The sequence below is a fragment of the Sphaeramia orbicularis genome, chromosome 7 (genome assembly GCF_902148855.1).
Source record: "Sphaeramia orbicularis chromosome 7, fSphaOr1.1, whole genome shotgun sequence".
Lineage (NCBI taxonomy): Eukaryota > Metazoa > Chordata > Actinopteri > Kurtiformes > Apogonidae > Sphaeramia > Sphaeramia orbicularis.
The window spans coordinates 86,454-107,479 of record NC_043963.1 but is presented as its reverse complement, the minus strand read 5'-3'; the positions used below and the strand labels follow the sequence as shown (position 1 = coordinate 107,479).

General features: G+C 38.0%; 2 protein-coding genes across 4 annotated transcripts in view; one reads left to right on the top strand and one right to left on the bottom strand.

Moving 5' to 3' along the window:
- LOC115422355 (cation-transporting ATPase 13A2-like) overlaps nt 1–436 on the top strand; it is a 113,000-nt gene extending 112,564 nt beyond the window's left edge. For 2 of the 3 annotated variants that reach the window (XM_030138639.1, XM_030138641.1), the window contains exon 29: nt 199–366. In XM_030138639.1, coding sequence (XP_029994499.1) covers nt 199–366 — 168 coding nt within the window. Of the gene's footprint in view, nt 1–198 lie in introns of all 3 variants that reach the window. The other variant, XM_030138638.1, reaches the window with a different exon arrangement.
- Nucleotides 437–3,068: 2,632 nt separating this feature from the next.
- Nucleotides 3,069–13,310, bottom strand: szrd1 (SUZ RNA binding domain containing 1). Its single transcript, XM_030138647.1, has 4 exons — nt 13,217–13,310; nt 8,937–8,986; nt 6,392–6,661; nt 3,069–3,965 (listed from the first exon to the last, which is right to left on the bottom strand). Exons 1-4 carry the CDS (start codon nt 13,262–13,264, stop codon nt 3,854–3,856), a joined length of 480 nt encoding a protein of 159 aa, XP_029994507.1. The 5' UTR covers nt 13,265–13,310; the 3' UTR covers nt 3,069–3,853.
- Between the last annotated feature and the right edge of the window lie 7,716 nt (nt 13,311–21,026).

The following is a 21,026-nucleotide window of genomic DNA, read 5'->3' as shown; positions in this document are numbered from 1 at the left end:
TAGACTGGGTGTGACTTTGGGAATGTGTCGTGTCTCTGTCCTTGCAGCTGTTTCCTCTAACAGACGCACGGGGCCGCTGCAGTGTGTTTGGCCCTTGTCGGCCACCGTAGAGTCCTGCCCGATGCTCAGATGGAGGCGTGGCCTGTGGCTCAGATGGAGGCGTGGCCTGTGTGTGACATGCCTCTGCTGTGCTTTCAGGTCTTAATCGACCTGGGCGTCCTGGACTGTCTGCGTCTGCTGCGGGGGAGGCGACCTTCAAAGAAGCGTTACAAACAGCTGGACGGCGTCCTGTCCGACACGCCGTCATGGCCGCCGCTGAACAGAACCCTGTCCCCTTCAGAGAGCTCCGTCATCTACCTGAGCTAACGGCGCCTCACCTGCACATGGACCAGACACAGGTGTATGATAGTATGAATAAAAACTATTTTTTACAGGCTGTCCGGTTTGACTTCATTTAAAAATCCCACATGACAGAGAGTCAGTGAACGCACCACAGAAGAATGTGTCCTGAACAGACAGGAGCGTCCAACGCCTCATGGTGACGACAGCGAAAGTGACTGAACCTGTAGCACAGCTTTAGCCCCAAAGCATGATGGGAGCTGGGCCGCTCCAATACAGGTTCAGTTTGAAACAGGTTTGACTGAAGGTTTGGTTTGAGAGGCGTTTGAGGTGACACCCAAACTGAAGCAGCGGAGTGGGAATGGACCCATCAGCGGGGGCGGAGTCTGGGGCCGGCACCGTGATGTCACACATAAATGTCACTGTGATGTCACACAAATGTCACTGTGATGTCACACACGAATGTCACTATGATGTCACAAATGTCACACGTGAATGTCACTGTGATGTCACAAATGTCACTGTGATGTCACACGTGGATGTCACTGTGATGTCAGGGGGGGGGTGTCATCATCCCTGTGGGTCTGGGAACCGTCACTCCACCTAAAGTCTGAAGAACCCAGGCAGAACCCTGATCCAGACTAATAAAAGGTCAAATTCCAGCCCCTTTAAGGGTCCTTTTCAGCCCTCCAGCTCCTTATCCCTGGGGTCAAATCCATATCTGCAGGAACACATACTCAGGATTGTTTTGTTTTTTCACTTTTTATCCCAATGCTGTACATTATGTATAAACATCTAAAATTATGTGTCCTAACAGCAAAAAGTTTAGAAATTAAAGGAGAACACGGTTTTATCCAAAAAAGGGAAGTCACTGGTGTTCTTCAGACAGACTCGGATCAAACTGGACCTGCAGTCCACCTCAGAACACCTGGAGATTGACTTTTTTGACAGTTTTTTTTTTTTTTTTTGTACGTGTGCCAGGAGGTATGGTGATCACTTTGTGTGTTTGTTTGCATGTCTGTCTATGTGCAAGATAACTCAAAAAGTTGTGTTTGGATTTTCAGGAAATGTTGATACTGGCACAAGGAACAAGTGATTAAATTTTGGTGATGGGGGGGGGGGACAAGACAGATCTGTCTTGGTGGAGGTCTGCGCTCTCAAAGTGTTTTTGTTGTTTGTCTAAATGTTTCCCCTCTGTGTCAGTAGCTTTGGTTGGACATCTAACCTGACAGTTCAGATGAAAAATAACGAAACAAGAAAGGCAGCTCTGCCCCCCCACCCCCGGATCACCACCAAAATTTAGTCATTTCTTCCTTGTGCCACTATCAACATTTCCTGAAAATTTCAAGAAAATCTGTCCATAACTTTTTGAGTTACCTTGCTAACAAACAAACACACAAAGCAAAGTGTTCCCAATGCCTCCTGGCGGAGGGCATAACACTACAGACTTAGAATTCAAGCACTTTTCACACCTTGAAAACATTGAAATTCCAGCACTTTCCAGGCCTTCCAGCCCCTGTCCGGACCCCGTTAAACGTCCTGTCGGCGTCTGCGCATCAAACATTTGGACAAACACTGAGCATCACAACACAGTGGGCTTTTTGTGGAAATAGTTTTTATTAAATCTGTATTTACAGGCAGTTTGTGTTCTCACTCAGAGCTCGTCTGTGTCCTGCTGCTCAAACCTCTGCGCTTTGTCTCAACTCTTCCTCAGATTTATTCGACTACAGTAAAAACTCAACAACCAGGAAGTAGAGCTGTGACGCAGGAGGCACCAGCTGAATTCAACCAGGACCACCACCAGGTTTTCTACTGACCATGTGCACCGCTCCATATGGCTTTTTAAAAACTCAGATTCTATTCTGGTCAAAAATATACGGTGAAGAACTAAGAACGTTGATTTATTATTAGAGGGGGTGGGGCCTGATGGTCCTGGACCGTCCGGATGTGGGCGTGTCCTCCGTCGTCCAGTGAAGGCCCCGTCTGAGCCGACGCCATTTTTAATACAAAGGGGGAAAAGTCCGGCGTGTTCTCCGACGTGGACACGTGTTACATTTCATGGTGCTCTGTTCCATTCGACACTTTTTCCACCAAAGTGTCGGTTCCACCTTTAAAAACACGGACATGTTCTGCCCACGGGCGAAAAAAAACACAAACACTAATACAATCTTAGTTCATTTCATTCATTCAGTCTCGTTCATTTGCACCTGAGTTCCTACATTTATGTCAGCGAAGGACGAGAACACCTGCCGTGGACGAGGCGCAGATATGACGGACGGCGGAGAATGAGCGGCGCCGCGGCCGCCCACACCACCTTTAAGAAAAGCACGGAAATTAAAATTAAAAAAAAAAATTCAAAATTAAAAATTAAATAATAATAAAAAATTAAATTAAAAAAAATAAAATAAAAAATAAAGAAATAAAAAAAATTAAATTAAAAAAATTAAATAAAAAAACTAAAATAATAAAATAAATTTAAAAAAATAAGAAAAAAATGTAAAAAAAAATATATAAAAAAAATAAAAAATAAAATAAATAATTAAAAAATTTTAAAAGTGTGGAATCATCCGCTCCAACTCATATGTACACGAGGATTAAAAACGGGCTTTTGGTTCGACGTTGATTAAAACACTGCTGACGACGTTTGTACAAAAAAAGGCAGAAAAGCTACATAAACAGACCCAAATCCACCGTCTCCTCTTCATTTAGGTTTTTTTTTTTCCTTTCGCTTTAAATAGAAACGATGAAATTAAAACATCCAGGGAAGACTGCTTTAAAAAAAAAAAAAAGCTTTAAAAAATCGTAAACAGAAGTCATCACATATACAACTTGACACACGACCCCTTACCCTTAATTATTAAAAAAAAAAAAAAACCAAATGGCCATGAATGACGGACATGTTAGGGGTGCACTGACAACGTGGACGTACGATTGGACTGATTCAAACTGTGTGTGTGTGTGTGTGTGTTGCTTCAGATGGACTCTGGGTTGTTTTCCACACATATTCTCAGTGCATCCCTAAGTATCGACTATTACAGACGTGAAGAAAAAACCTAATATTCAAACATACAGAGCGCACATGTGCAGACGCACTGAAGACACACATCTGTGTGTGTGTGTGTGTGTGTGGGGGGGGGGGTTATTGCTGCTGCACAGGTACCAGCTCCTCCTCCTCCTCCTCTTCCTCCTCCTCCTCCTCCTCTTCCATCCTTCCTTTTCTCAGAAGTCTCTGTGTCGGCCATGTTGTCGGACTGAAGGAGGGGAGGGGTCTTAAAGGGATCATCACAGTGGGTCCAGAAGGTGTCCTTATTAATCACAGTGTCAAACAGGTTTGGAGTGGGGGGGTGTAGTTGGAGGGAGCAGAGTGATGTCACTTCCTGTTGCAGTTCAGGAGCTCCTCCCCCTCAGTCACACATGGACTGTTTGAGTGGGAGAAGAAGGAAGCTTTCAGTGTCTTTGCTCGGCCTTTTTTTTTTTCTTCCTCTCTCTCTCTCCGATTGGCTCCGCCCCCCCTCTATCTGTTTTGTCGGAACCCCTGGGTGCCGTCGGGGCCGGCCGGCTGGCGGACAGTGTGATTGTTTGAGCGGGTGTCATCTGAAGGCAACGTCGAGTTAATGCGCGCTGGCCTGAAAAACACACACACACACACACACACACACACACACACACACACACAGGTATTAGAAACAGGGGGTACACACACTCACATGTTTACAGTTAGGGTTAAAGATTCACAGGTTCAAGGAGGAAGTGCAGTCCACAGATGGACATGTTCTGTCTTTGTGTTGGTCCTGGACTCATGTGCATCACAATAAGTGTCCGTGTGAAACACAACAGTGGAACCAATGTTTAACAGCAGAGACATGAAGGAAACAAAGGTTCCATTCAGGAAAACTGGAACAGAATATAGTTGGTTTTTTTGTACAGATCTGAGTGGATTAACATGGAAGTAAATCTGTCATCAGATTTGGAATCATAAAAGACATTGAATTTGTCGTGTTTTGTTAATGGTTCCACCTCTACTGATGAAGTGCATCTTAAATCTGGTTTCACTCAAAGCCTGTTCTATAGTAAAAACATGAACCTGTGGTGGTTTAAACCAGTTAATCTCCAACATGATAATAGGCCCCCTCAAAAAAAATTTCAGCAAAATCCATCAACGTTTGACCCCCCCCCCCCCCCATCACACACACACACCACAAAGTATGAAGGGCCCGTCAAAAACGCTCATTTTAACCCAGAAAATCACATATGAGGAGGTCTGAAGTGTCCACAAATGGCTTTTTCTGGTATTTTCCAGCGTCCCTGTAATATCAGCTTCATAGGTTATTGTATCAGGTGATATAGAAGTGAAAATAAGGTGATTTTAAGATCAAATAACTCAATTCTAGGCTAAAAACTGGAAATAGAAGTTCAGAACAGTAAATCTAGTTGAACACAATGTCTGTTTTCTAAAGCCCCTTTTCAGCAAAATACAGGTTGGAGTTCCAGGCAAATATAGATGAACATTGAAATAATAAGGATAAATACAAGATCTAAGGAAGACTTGAATGATGACATGGTTCTGATCATCTGGACATACTTTTATACATGTGCAGTTCACAGTTTATTCACATATGACTGACTAGAGTTTCTGTTCCATTTCATTCTTGGTAGTTTGATTCTGTGGAACCAGACACTAAGATGATGTTCCCTCTGGGGGCTCCATCCATGGATGGACATTCACACCTATGGGCGATTTAGATTTACCCATGAACCTATCAGAGCATGTGTTTGGATGGTGGGAGGAGCCAGAGGACCAGAGAGAATCCACACAGACACAAGGAGACTAAAGGCCCCACCCCCAAAAAGGCCCCACCCCCATGGCCTGGTGTTGAACTGAACCCAGGTCCTTCTGTCTGTGGCTCCAGGTCTGTCCTCTGCACCACTGGGTCACCTCAGACAACACCTCATTTGTCTGTGCTGTGACTCCTCCTGTTGGTACTTGTGTATCAAACAGACTCAGTACCATGGTAGACTCAGTCTGGTACCACGGTAGACTCAGTCTGGTACCACGGTAGACTCAGTCTGGTACCACAGTAGACTCAGTCTGGTACCACAGTAGACTCAGTCTGGTACCAGAGTAGACTCAGTCAGGTACCAGAGTAGACTCAGTCAGGTACCACGGTAGACTCAGTCTGGTACCACGGTAGACTCAGTCTGGTACCACGGTAGACTCAGTCTGGTACCACAGTAGACTCAGTCTGGTACCAGAGTAGACTCAGTCAGGTACCAGAGTAGACTCAGTCAGGTACCACAGTAGACTCAGTCTGGTACCAGAGTAGACTCAGTCTGGTACCAGAGTAGACTCAGTCAGGTACCACGGTAGACTCAGTCTGGTACCAGAGTAGACTCAGTCTGGTACCAGAGTAGACTCAGTCAGGTACCACGGTAGACTCAGTCAGGTACCACGGTAGACTCAGTCAGGTACCACGGTAGACTCAGTCTGGTACCAGAGTAGACTCAGTCAGGTACCACGGTAGACTCAGTCTGGTACCAGAGTAGACTCAGTCTGGTACCACGGTAGACTCAGTCAGGTACCACGGTAGACTCAGTCTGGTACCATGGTAGACTCAGTCAGGTACCACGGTAGACTCAGTCTGGTACCATGGTAGACTCAGTCTGGTACCACGGTAGACTCAGTCAGGTACCACAGGTAGACTCAGTCTGGTACCACGGTAGACTCAGTCAGGTACCACGGTAGACTCAGTCTGGTACCACAGTAGACTCAGTCTGGTACCACGGTAGACTCAGTCTGGTACCAGAGTAGACTCAGTCTGGTACCACATGTGTCTGTACCTTAGGCATGTCAGTATCCATTAAGCATGGGAATGCATTGAAAAACAGCGTTTTTTGACAGGCCCTGCATACTTTGTGGTGGGGGGGGTCAAACGTTGACGGATTTTGCTGACATTTTTTTGGGGGGCTATTATGATGTTGGAGATGAACTGGTTTAACTAACACTGATCTGAAGAGAACAGAGCTTTTTGAGACGCCCTAGTGGACGTGCTACCTGTCCGTGCTGGCCTTGTCCTGAGGCGTGTCTTCTGGACAGGCGCTGCCCAGTATTCTCTTGCGGGCCTCTGCGTACTCAGCCTCGCGCTGTGCCAGAGACTTGACCTGCGGCGTGGGCCGGTTCTGGTTCTGAGGGGATCCCAGGGTCCCGTTGTTGGTGGGCCGCTTTAGGATGCGGATCTGAGGCGGAGGCGCTGCTGGTAGAGAGTCGTCCTGGATCACCATGGTGGTCTTCAGAGGTGAGCGTGCAGAATGGTTACTGGACTGTCTGTCGAAAAGCACCGTCACGACAAACGGGTCAGAACCAGAACAAGAATACAGACGGACAACAGGAAGAAGTCATGTGACAGACTCCACTGCACTTCCACCTGATGGTACAGGTACAGGTTCATCTGGAAGAATATCTAATGAGCAAAGGTGATGTTGAAACTAGGGCTGTGTATCAGCCACAGTCTGCAGAAACCATACAAATCACAATACTAGGATCACCATACCATATATTATGACACTGTTAAAAAGGCACTTTTTTTTTAAAATGATTATTTCCTTGAAGAATTGAATTCCAGCAGAAATCTGCCAAAATCCTAAACACATTTGTATTTGATCCCAACAGGATCTAATGTTCTATCAGCAAATGTTCCAACTGTGTTCAAACTGAAATTCTGTTTTCCAGACATTCCAGTTTCAGATCCTGTTCAAATGTTCAGATTCTATTAGTTCACAACTAACATCAGAACAGGATTTGAGTTCAATCCAAACAAAGGAACAAACATTACTGAATAAAAGAGTGTGAAATAAGAATAAATAGAAAAAAAAAGACAAACAAAATGAACCTCCACAATATCTGCATTTAAATAAATACCTAAAAATATCCATACAGTACTGTAAAATGAAATATCACGATATATTGCAGAACTGATATTTTCTTACAGCCCTAGTTGAAATGTCATGGATGAAAAAGTAAGTGTGATGACCTGAGTGGTTTCTAGTCATTTGTGGACTTAATGTAAATGTGTAGCTTTGCAGATACACAGAACATTTCAACTAGACCAGGGCTGTCAGACTCATGTTAGTTCAGTTCCACATCCTCCCAATCTGATCTGCAGTGGGCCGGACCACTGAATTAATAACAGAATAATACATCAGTAATGCCAACTCCAAACACTTCAGTCTGTTTTATTGTGAAAAATGTCCAATTCCATTATGGAAACATTTACATCTATAAACTGTCCTTTTAAAAATGTGAATAACATGAACAACCGTGAAAAAACTGACATGTATTCAGAAAAATCAGTGCAATTTTAACTCTATTCTGCCTCTACTTATCATTTGTAAATGTGCATTACAACTGACAGATCACAATGGATCTGCAAATTTACTAAATATTTGAGTAACTGGCAGAATGTTAGTCAAATTAAACTTACTTCTACTTAACACATTTATAGTTTTCATATTTTTTGTGAAAGGCTAGTTTGTAAATTTACACATTTTCATGTAATTTCACTTTTTTTCTGTTACACTAAAACAGGAAAAATGTGGAATTGTCATTATTAGTAGGTTTTTCTGGTAGTATTTTACTGATCTGACCCACTGGAGACTAAAGTAGGGCTTTTTATGGGCCCTGAAGTAAAACCATTGACTGTTCATATCTGGGGTGTAATTTTTGCATTTCACAAATAGGGATGTAATGATTACCGGTATAACGATAAACTGCAGTAAAATCACAGATGGTTAGTATTACCGTTTAAATTCTAATTCTCATGATAACTGTGTTTGATTACCACACTTTTCCAGAGAAAAATCCTATGTACAGATCTGCTTTTATGTCAAATATTTGAGTATAGTTTTAATTTATTCCAATTTTAATTTTCTATACCTAATATTTGGAACCAATATTCACTTTTAAAGTCTGTGAAAAGGTTTGTTAAACATCTGTGTGTTATTTATGCAATAAATTATATACATTTTTCAAATCAGATTTTATATATTTTTTGTGTTTTCTATCCTTTTGTATTTTTATAGTAGGTTAAAGTGAAAAAATAATAGACAGATGATATAGATGAAGTTGTGCTGAAAAAACAGATCCCAAACATGGGTATAGTAAACATTTGTTTCTATAGTATATAAAGGCCAAATCAAAAGGACTGAAATACAGACAGAACAGACTCAGACCACTAAGGGTTAATATTGGAATGGTTCTGACACAGAAGGGACAGTGGGACTGTTATTGTATTTGTTTGTTGTTGTTTTTTTTCCAAATTACAACTTGGTTAATTTATTTCAGTGTGTGTATCAGGACTTTTTTAACTTTTTAAGCACAACTTCAACAATACCACGCTAATAATGGTAACCGTGATAATTTTGGTCACAATAACCGTGAAATTAAATGTTCATATTGTTACATCCCTATTCACAAATTCATCCTACAGGGCTGGATTGGACCCTTTGGGGGGCCGGGTTAGGCCCCTGGGCCGCATGTTTGACACCTGTGATCTAGACAGTTCCATTAGTGCAGTTTCTACCTTTTATTATTATGTTCTTACTTTTCTTTCTGACTGATCCTGAGCTTCTCTTCTAACCGTTTTTCCATTTCCTGTGGAGAGAGAAAAGTAGTCCCAGAATGTTATGAGTAAACAATGAACAGGATCAGACTGAGAGGCAAGAAGAAAACAGGAGAAGAGAAGAAGAAAACAGGAGAAGAGAAGAAGAAAACAGGAGAAGAGAAGAAGAAAACAGGAGAAGAGAAGAAGAAAACAGGAGAAGAGAAGAAAACAGAAGAAGAGAAGAAGAAAACAGGAGAAGAGAAGAAGAAAACAGAAGAAATGAAGAAGAAAACAGGAGAAGAGAAAGAAAACAGGAGAAGAGAAGAAAACAGAAGAAATGAAGAAGAAAACAGGAGAAGAGAAGAAGAAAACAGGAGAAGAGAAGAAGAAAACAGGAGAAGAGAAGAAAACAGAAGAAATGAAGAAGAAAACAGGAGAAGAGAAGAAGAAAACAGGAGAAGAGAAGAAAACAGAAGAAGAGAAGAAGAAAACAGGAGAAGAGAAGAAAACAGAAGAAATGAAGAAGAAAACAGAAGAAGAGAAGAAGAAAACAGGAGAAGAGAAGAAAACAGAAGAAATGAAGAAGAAAACATTAGAAAGAAGAAAAACAGGAGAGAAGAAGAAAACAGAAGAAGAAGAAAACAGAATAAATAAAAGAAACAGAGAAGAGAAGAAAAACATTATAGATATAAACATAAGAAATGAAGAATAAAACAGGAAATAGAAGAAGAAAACATAAAGAGAAATAAAAAACATAGAATAGAAAAACATATAATAGAAGAATAAAACAGGAGAAGATAATAAAACATAATAAATTAGAATAAAACAAAAGATAATAATAAAAAATTATAAGAAATAACAGAATAATTAAGAATAAAAACATTAGAATATAAGAATACACAGGAAATATAAGAAAACATAATAATATAATAATAAAACATTATAATATAATAAACATAATAATTAATAATAAACATAATAAGAGAATAAAAAACATAGAATATAAGAAAACAAGAAGAGATAAAACAGAATAATTAATAATAAACATTAGAAATAAGAAAAACATTATAATAGAATAAAACATAAGAATTAATATAACAGTAAAATAATATAACCAGATAATAGAATAATAACAGTATATATAATAAAACATTATAAAAATAATAAAACATTAGAAATAAGAACATAATAAATTAATAATAAAAATAAGATATAATAATAAAACATATAAGATAATAAAACATAATAAATTAATAAAAACATTATAATATAATAATAAAACATTATAATTAAAAAACATAATAATATAATAATAAAACTAATATAATAAAACATAATAAATTATAGAAATAAAACATAATAATATAATAATAAAACATTATAATATAATAAACATAATAAATTAATAATAAAACATTATAATAATAAGAATAACATTATAAATAAAAAAACCTTATAAATAATAAAACATTATAATAATAAAACAATAAATGAATAATAAACATTATAATATAAGAAACATAATATAGAATAAAAACATTATAATATAATAAACATAATAAATTATAATAAAAGATAATATAATAATAAAACATTATAATATATAATAAAACATTATAATAAATATAAAACAGATATAAGATAAAAAGAATAATATAAAATAAAACATTATAAATAATAAACATAATAAATTAATAATAAAACATTATATAATAAAACATAATAATTAATATAAACATATAATATAATAAAACATTATAATATAAAAACATAATAAATTAATAATAACATGATAATATAAGAATAACAGTATAATATAAGAAACATAATAATATAAATAAAACATAATATAATAATAATAAAACATAATAAATTAATAATAAACATATAATATAAGAAACATAATATAAAAAATAAAACAAATAAATTAATAATAAAACATAATATAATAATAAGAAACTAATATAATAATAAAACATAATAAAAGATAAACAAAAAATTAATAATAAAACATAAGAAATTAATAATAAAACAAATATAATAATAAAAACATTAGAAATTAATAAAAAAAATAAGAATAATAAAAAACATTATAAATTAAGAATAAAACATAATATAATAATAAAACATAAAATAATAAAACAAGTATAATATAATAAAACATATATAATAATAAAAAAAAAATAAATTATAATAAACATTATAATATAATAAAAAACATTATAATATAATAAAACAAAATATAATAATAAAACATAATAAATTATAAACATTATAATATAAAATAATAATATAATAATAAACATAATAAATTAATAATAAAACATAATAATTAATAATAAAACATAATATAAAATAAAAACATTATATAATAAACATAATATAATATAAAACATAATATAATAATAATAAAACATAATAAATTAATAATAAAACATAATAAATTAAAAGAAACATAATATAATAATAAAACATTATAAATTATAATAAAACAGAATATAATAATAATAACATATAAATTAATAAAACATAATATAAATAATAAAACATTATAAATTAATAATAAAACATAATAGAATAATACAACATAATAAATTAAAAAACATTATAATATAATAATAAACATAATATAAAATAATAAAACATAATAGAAGAATAATAAAACTTATATAGAATAATAAAACATATAAATATATAATAAAACATAATAAATTAATAATAAAACATAATAAATTAATAATAAAAACATATATATAATAATAAAACATAATATAATAATAAAACCTAATAAAAATAAGAAAACATAAATTAATAATAAAACCAAATAATAATAAGATAACATAATATATAATAAAACATTATAAATTAATCATAAACATAATAAATTAATAAAAACAGAATTATGAAAAACAGAATATAATAATAAAAAACATAATAAAAATAAATAATAAACATTATAATAAAGAATAAACATAACATAATAATAAAACCTAAATTAAAAAACTATAATATAATAAGAAAACAGAAGTGAAGCAGCAGCAGTAATGAAGCAGGAACATGAGTGGATGTGGGCAGGCTTCAGTTTCAGTCTATTTATACACATGTGGGACAGCTGCCAAACAACACGGACTGAAGGAGCTGCCATGAGGCGGAGGACGAGCACAACAGGCGGAAACACACACACACACACACACGGATCAGCTTCAGCACAGGTTTAACTTCAACTACCAATGGAGGACATGCTAATGGGGTTAGCATCCTGGCTAACCGGGCCGCTAACGTTCCCATGAACTCCTGACGTCACTAAGCAGCTCCGGTCAGCCGAAAGACCGTAACATTAGCTACCGTTAGCGATGCGTTAACGCACCGAAGAACTCTGACGAAACCTATGAGAGCTGAAACCCCAGCAGACAACAGCTGACAACATGGCCGAAAGCCTTGCTCAACGGCTTGGCCTCAAACTACTGACACCAACAAGTGAAGTTTGGGAAAGCTAGCTAACAAACCACCGACACAAGTTAGCTAGTACCGTCCAACAAAAGCCACACAAAGACCTAAACCAGGAGGAGCTGAACCTGCTCCACACATGAACTGGATGTGTTCTGAACTTAAACTGCTCCACATTCACTTCCAGCAGGAGCTAAAGCTGCTCCGTTTACCTCCAACACTAACACTGCCCTGATCAAGTGGAAGTTAACTGTCCTTGACTATTTTTAGTCCTGAAATGCGTTCCGAATTTGGTCCCAGTCCCATGGTCCCAGAGCTTCAGTGTTGTGGATGTCATAAACAGACCCACACTGAACTCAGAGCTTTACCCTCAGGGCTACACAAAAACAGCTAACTTAGCCTTAGCTTATTCCAACTGTAGCATTTCGGTCAAGTGAAACTTTAGTTCTATTCAGTATTTCTACCTCAGTGTTGTGTCCACACTCACCACTAGTACATAATAATCAACTGGACTAACATTATTTTTCTTTAAAATACACATTAAAAGCTAAACTCTTGGTGAATTATCCATGTTCTTTGCTTGCTACCTGGCTTTAGCCAAGTTAGTTTAAGCTAACGTTAGCATTAGCCTTTAGCCAAGTTAGTTTAAGCTAACATTAGCCATAAGCTCAGTTAGTTGAAGCTAAGGTTAGCATTAGCCACATTGTTGACCTGTGTAGAACCGGAACCCGTCCAGAACCAGAACAGAACCGGTTCTAGTTCTACCGGACACACTCTGAACTCATGCCGGTTCTGTTTTACCGGAACATTAGGTCGGTGTTTTCGGTATTTACCCCACTATCAGCAGCTTCCTCCCAACTTTCAGCGACCTCCTCATCCATGTTTCATTTTGCTCACGCACGGTGGGGGAGGGGGGAGGGGGGGGGGCTGAGCTGCACTGGGCTCCTCCGGATGTGCATCCCCACACACACACACACACACACACACACACACACACACACACACACACACACACGGCTCGTGACGTCATACCTGACGGATTTCCCCACTTCTCATGTGAGTTCCCCCCGGAGAAGGAGAAGCACCGGGTCTGACAAGAACTAGAGTGTACAGATGGAGCCAGTCACTTTAATACTGTTTTATTCAACTTGATTTAAATATCAATTTACAAACACTGTCAAACAGTTAACATATAACTACGGTGGCCCAGAGGTGCAACAGCCCAAAAAATGATTTTAATTCTCATAGAAACATGGAACTTTAACCAAACCCTGTATTTTCATATTTTTCTGGAGTCAGTTCAAACATCCGGGTGAATCTATGATGTGTGTGTGTGTGTGTGTGTGTGTGTGTGTGTGTGTGTGTGATCCTGTTCTTTGAACACTTGAGGGCAGTTGAAGTCTGTTCATATTTTCAGTCAGAACACGATACTGGACACAACAGACCTAGAGGATATAGAGTCTATACTATAGACTATAGCTTATAGATTATGTACTATATACTATAGACTATATACTATAGTCTATACTGTAGTATATAATCTATAGTATAGTCTATAGTATATAATCTATAGTATAGTCTATAATATATAATCTATAGTATAGTCAATAGTCTATAGTATGGTCTATAGTCTATAGTATGGTCTATAGTATATAATCTATAGTATAGTCTATAGTATGGTCTATAGTCTATAGTATGGTCTATAGTATATAATCTATAGTATAGTCTATAGTATGGTCTATAGTCTATAGTATGGTCTATAGTATATAATCTATAGTATAGTCTATAGTATGGTCTATAGTCTATAGTATGGTCTATAGTATATAATCTATAGTATAGTCTATAGTATGGTCTATAGTCTATAGTATGGTCTATAGTATATAATCTATAGTATAGTCTATAGTATGGTCTATAGTCTATAGTATGGTCTATAGACCATGGGTGTCAAAGTCCCGTTAGTTCAGGGGACACATTCAGCCACAGTTGGACTGAAGTGGGCCGGCCCATAATTCTGTATAAATAATGTCAATTCCAAACTTTCCTTACATGATGAAAATGTTTATATCTACAAACTATCCTTTAAAACAGTATGAACCTAAAGTTTATTAAGAAAAATCTGTGCATTTATACCAATATTCCTCATCACGTTCTCATTTCTGTATGTTCATTCTATTGTATAGATCCAGTGGATCTACAAACACACACAGAACATTTAAGAACAGACTGAATACTGGAACTATTCCACAGATTTATGTGAAGACAGTTCAGAAGGGTCAGATTTGGTTCAGTTTATTCAGAGTTTTTATGAAATGATCATTGGTTTTAGTGTCAATTCAGTCAAATTCTCTGAAAATGCTGACATTTACAAAGACAAACATTTGGAGTTGTGGGTATTTATAGGTTATTGTGATACACCTTTTTTATATATATATATATATATATATATATATATATATATATATACACACACACACACATATATATATCATATGATAATATGTATCACACCAAAAATATGCTGAAAAATATTGACATTATACAGAACTACAAACAAATACGGAAAATCTCTATAAAACCAACATATAAAGGCTAAATACAAGTGAATAAAGGAAAGGATTATTATTACCTAATCCATTCACATAAAAGTCAGTCGAATAAAAACAGCTGATCAGCACCATCCTTTCCTGTTGTTTTACTGCCTCTGAATTATTAGTGTGTCCTGTGTATTGTCACAATCACATCCTGAGATAAGAGCGTTTATGCTCCACAGAAGTGCTGTGGTGGTGTTTGGACCGGACACACTGGACTCATTAACACCAGGACACACACACACACACACACACACACACACACACTGGACATTTAACCCAGTCCATCCTGGGTGGACATTTGCAGTTGTCATTATTTACAGACATAATGTCATATTATTTTCCATCAAACCCAGTAGTAAATCTGCAGTCCTTCTTCTGTGTGGGTTCTTCTGCTGTTCTTATTGGACTGTAGATCAGATTGGTCTGGATGTGGAACCCACACTAACATGAGTTCCACAGCCTGGACTGTGGAATTTAGTCACTTTAGAAATTCATCCCAGGAGTCGGACTGGAACCTTTGGGGGAACGCATTTGGGCCCCGGGACGCATGTTTGACGGCCCTGGTGTAAAATCAGGCTGTTCTGAGGCTGTTCTGTCCAGTTCAGTAGAAGGTCCATGAACTCATGGTCTACGTCTGTGAACATCAGAATACAAGAACTAAAGATTAAAAAACAGGATTAAAAACAGACACAGCTGTTATCGACTACAGACCTAACACAGTTCAAACCCTTTTTCATCCACTCAGACAGAAAAAGAGTCAGTGATGGTATAAAATAAAACCATCACCAGATCAGACTTTTACAGTAGTTGAGCGTCTTGGATTTGTTTGGACCCTTTCTTTTCCCTCAACTTTACTGAAAATTTTCAGGTATATAAAACATATACATTTTGAACAAACAAACATCAAGATGTCTAAAAGAAAAAGCATTTGAAAAATAAATATGAGAAAAACAGCATAGATTTAAAGACACAAAACAGAATAGACAAATAATAGTAAAAAACAATATATCTAACAAAAATAAATAAATAAATGCATCAGAGAGTCCAGTCTGTTTTAAAGAATTCTTTATCAATTGCCAGGGTGGTACTGCTTTTTTTGTTAAAGATAAATTCTAAACAGTTAATATATTTTTCAAACTCCATCAGGAAGATTTTGAAATTTGGGTGTGTTTTTTTTTATATATATATTTTTTTGTGTATATGAAATTTTCCAAATAAAATGATCAAATTTACAACAAATTCTAAATTACGAATGTCAAGTTCAAAATATGTAATTACATTTTGAGATGTTATATTTATTTTTTCATTGCTTTTAGATATGATATATTTTTCAGTTTTAGAGCAGAAGTGTGGATTTGTTTGGACCTGGAACCAGGAGAACCGCTGACGCTGACATCATCACCTCCCATCCCCTTTAAAGCTCTTCTGTACATCTGCTGTTTTCACGCTGTTCTTTTGTCTCCTTCAAATGCTCCTAATAAGTGTGTGTCAAACTAAGATGTCAAACAAATCCACCAGGTTTAGAAACACATAAATGTTTAATATTTCTGATAAAAGTCTGACCAGTCATTTTATTGGCTCTGAATAAAATGATTGGCTGAGCCTCCTGTCAGTCATCCGTCAGTGCCCGGTGCCTGTGAATGTGAGTCCGTGACCCGTTTCAGTGGTTCTGCTGCTGTTTACGGCTCTGAAAGGATAGAACCAACACACCTCCACCTCCACCTCCCACCACATGTGTGAGGAGGGAGGGAGCATCAGCGGTCAGGCAGGGGGAAGGGGGCGGGGCCTTGTTCCAGTGCTCTGTGACAGGTCAGATCAGTAGGTCCAGCTTTAAGTGGTTCAGAAAAGGAATGAAAGAATGTTTGTGTTTAATGCTCTGATATTATTACATGTCACATTTTCAGGACAGGGACATGAAGAAGTCCAAGACACAAACCAAATGATGATGTCAGCAGACGGAGGTGGGCGGAGTCTCCGTTTCAACTGGTGTGAAAGTGCAGATATCAAAGTAAAGGCCGGTCAAAGCAGACGTATGACACACCATGAAACAAGCATCTGCGTCACCGATGTGAGGACGTGTAGAGTCGAAAGAGACGGGACAAATGGGATCAAACAAACAAACAAACATGATTGAAAAGTGAACGACATCAGCCAATCAGATGAGTGTCGGCTGGTGACGTCTGATTGTTTTCATGCACAGTTTTATCCAGTTTGATGAGTTATAAAAAGGACAGGTTTGTTTGTCACACCAGATTGTTTTGGAAATACTTGAATATAACTTTGTTTTTTGCCTTTTTTTTAAGTTATAAAAATGGTTCAACGTGTTTTTGGTGAAAAACAGTAAGAATCAAACTTTTTCCTCCTCTTCATGTTTTTTTGTGTGACTTTAGGTTCAGTGTGTTAGTACAACAAATGTCCAATGAAAATAAAACATGTAACGTCCCACAGGTGAAAAAAAACATACCAAACTATGCACGGTTATGACAGTGTATTAGGACCACATAAGAAAATAAAAACACCTGTCACTACAAGAATAAAGGTGTCAAATATCCAGATAAACCCTGTAATATTACCAGAATAATGTTGTAATTTAAAAACAGGGAAAAATCTCCTAATATTCCAGAATCCACTCGTACTCACTGGTCTGATAAAAGAGAACTGGAACATTCTGGAGGTTCCGCTTTCATCTGGGGTTTAAACCCAAAGGACAAATACTGAGACTATTAGCCCCGCCCACCTAATACTGAGACTATTAGCCCCGCCCACCTAATACTGAGACTATTAGCCCCGCCCACCTAATACTGAGACTATCAGCCCCGCCCACCTAATACTGAGACTATCAGCCCCGCCCACCTAATACTGAGACTATTAGCCCCGCCCACCTAATACTGAGACTATCAGCCCCGCCCACCATCACCACATTAGCATTAGTGGTCCGCTGCAACAAAAGTGACAGTTGATGCTTTGTTTGTTGCATTCGCTGAAACTGGAAACTGTCGTCAACAAGGATTAAGATTTAAGATTTAGAAATGAAAACTGTTTATCGCACTATTGAGAATGTATTTGCCAAATTTACAACGATAATCTGAGCTTTAATGAACATCTACATGATCAGTGAACTAAGTATAGGAAATACATGATTTATACTGAAAAATGCAAAATACAAAGGATAAAATTATAATACTGGTGAGAAATTGCTTAAGAAAGGTTAAATAGAGAGAAAAATTATGGGTCTTTATGGATTAAGAACCCATTTGAGTGAAAAATCCAGGGCTGACATATATATATATATATATATATATATATATATATATATATATATATATATATATATATATATATATATATATATATATAAACATTTCTGAAGGTTTTTTGTTTGTTTGTTTTTTTCATAAATTAAAAACTGCTGTAAATGCAATTTATCACGAATGACCATATTTGCTTTGGAGATGTAGTGGAGTCTGAAGTATGACATATGAAGTATAAAGTATGAAGTATGACATATGAAGTATAAAGTATGAAGTATAAAGTATGATGCAGTAGAAAATGACCATTCTCACATAATGTCCAATTCCGTCACATTTATTTAGAAATCCACAGTTCAATTCCCTCCAGATTAAAGACAGAGTAAACAGAATGTGTTGAACGTACAGAGGATTGTGTATTTGGAGGAAAACCATGAACACAGGAGCACAGGGGGGTCAAACATGAGGCCTGTGGGCCCAAACTGGACCCCCATAGGGTTCAGTCTGGTCCGTGTAAAACTGACCCTGAACATCAGACCGGTCCAGGACAGAAAGACCAGTCTGACGTCCAGGGGGTCAGAGTAGGAACATACTGTCATAAAAACTGCAAATGTTTGTGTTTGAGTGTAAAAACTGAACGGTACATGACAAAGTTCACATTTACAAAGTGTGAAAGTATGGACCACATGAAACGTCTGCAGAGCAGTGCAGCTGGAACAGGACTGGGGTCATGTTTCTCTAGGTTTGGTTCATTTTTGTGCTGGTTTTCTTCTGGTTCTTTCCGTATTTGATCATATTTGTTGTTTTTTTTGTCGTTGAAGTTAAAACACACATGTGTAAATGATCAGCTCAGACCTGATGTGGTTCTAATTAATAATGACATGTATTTTTCTTCATAAATTTCAGGTTGTTTGTAGATATAAACGTTGTCATAATGTAGCTGTACTTTATTTCACAGAGAAAACGTTGGGGTTGACACTGGTTCGAGGTTCTTCTGTTCTTCTGTCACTGGTTCAGTTCAGTCTGGTTCAGATCAGATTGGGCTGAATGTGGGACCTGGACTAACCTGAGTGGGACAGTCCTGGGGTCCATGTGGGACCTGGACTAACCTGAGTGGGACAGTCCTGGGGTCCATGTGGGACCTGGACTAACCTGAGTGGGACAGTCCTGGGGTCCATGTGGGACCTGGACTAACCTGAGTGGGACAGTCCTGGGGTCCATGTGGGACCTGGACTAACCTGAGTGGGACAGTCCTGGGGTCCATGTGGGACCTGGACTAACCTGAGTGGGACAGTCCTGGGGTCCACGTCCCACAGTCAGTGTTCTATCATGTATGAATCCATTCTGACAGAACCAAACCCATCTGTGGCAGTTTCCCCCGTCCACTGCAGTGTCATGTGACCCCATGAAGCCTCCTGATTGGCCGGTTCCTCCGTCAGCACCTGTGGACGTAGTATCCTGTCACATATCCGATCATGTAGACGGTGACCAGAGCAGCCAGAGCTGAGGAGGCCTTCAGGACCAGACCTACAGGACCAACACACAACCTGCTGTAGAGTCTGTACACACACACACACACACACACACACACACACACACACACACACACACACACACACACGCGCGCGCGCAGGCACATGCTGCAATTATTCTGCAATAATAACAAATATACAATATACAAATATAAATGCACTATTTTAGATAGATTTGGTTCATTTCATAGATATACAGACTGTGTATGTATGTATATATGTACATACATACATATATACACACACACACATATATGTGTGTATATATGTGTGTGTGTATGAATAAATAAATAAATAAATATATATATATATATATATATATATATATATATGTGTGTGTGTGTGTGTGTGTGTGTGTGTGTGCGTGTGTGTGTGTGTGTGTGTTTGCGTCTGTCTTTACCTCATCCACATGGACTGGGATGCCTCTACGTCCATGTTGATGTTGTCTTCGTTCCAGCGGTCGTACTGGACCGTCCCTCCTCCTCCTCCTCCTCCTCCTCCTCCTCCTCCTCCTCCTCCTCCTCCTCCTCCTCCTCCTCCTCCGTTGCTGCTGCTGTTGTTGGAGTCCATGCTGAAGTCCGTCCTGTGCTCGGACTCTTCACCTTCTTCTGTTCACTGACTCTGAACTGGGACGAGCAGCTGAGTCCAGCTGGTGTCTGGAAGGAAACAGAACAGACTGTACATGAGTGGAAATGAAGACGGTGCACAGACTGAGTCCAGGACCTCAGTCTACAACCAGGACTGGACCTTCTGTCCACCAGGCCCAGGTCAGATCCTCGTGTCTCTCACCTGTGTGACTGTGGAACCACCTGAGCAACGCTGGGGTCCAGTCCTTTATATGTGGTCCAGTCCTTTATATGTGGGAGCAGGTCCTCCTGGTCCAGTCCTTTATATGTGGTCCAGTCCTTTATATGTGGGAGCAGGTCCTCCTGGTCCAGTCCTTTATATGTGGTCCAGTCCTTTATATGTGGGAGCAGGTCCTCCTGGTCCAGTCCTTTATATGTGGTCCAGTCCTTTATATGTGGGAGCAGGTCCTCCTGGTCCAGTCCTTTATATGTGGTCCAGTCCTTTATATGTGGGAGCAGGTCCTCCTGGTCCAGTCCTTTATATGTGGTCCAGTCCTTTATATGTGGGAGCAGGTCCTCCTGGTCAGAGTTCAGGTGTTGTTTCTCTCCTGTCATAAAACCCTGGCTGGTTTCTTCCACTTCCTTATGACTCCTTGGTGCAGATAAAGGCCGGTGTGGTGCCTGGGCTCTAATCTGTGCTTTCTAC

Coding starts and splice junctions, on each gene's coding strand:
- szrd1 (XM_030138647.1), bottom strand. CDS start 13,264: ATGGATGAGGAGGTCGCTGAAAGTTGGGAGGAAGCTGCTGATAGTGGG. Junction 8,987..13,216: donor AGGAAGCTGCTGATAGTGGG/GTAAATACCGAA, acceptor CTCTCTCCACAG/GAAATGGAAAAACGGTTAGA. Junction 3,966..6,391: donor GACAAGGCCAGCACGGACAG/GTAGCACGTCCA, acceptor TGTGTTTTTCAG/GCCAGCGCGCATTAACTCGA.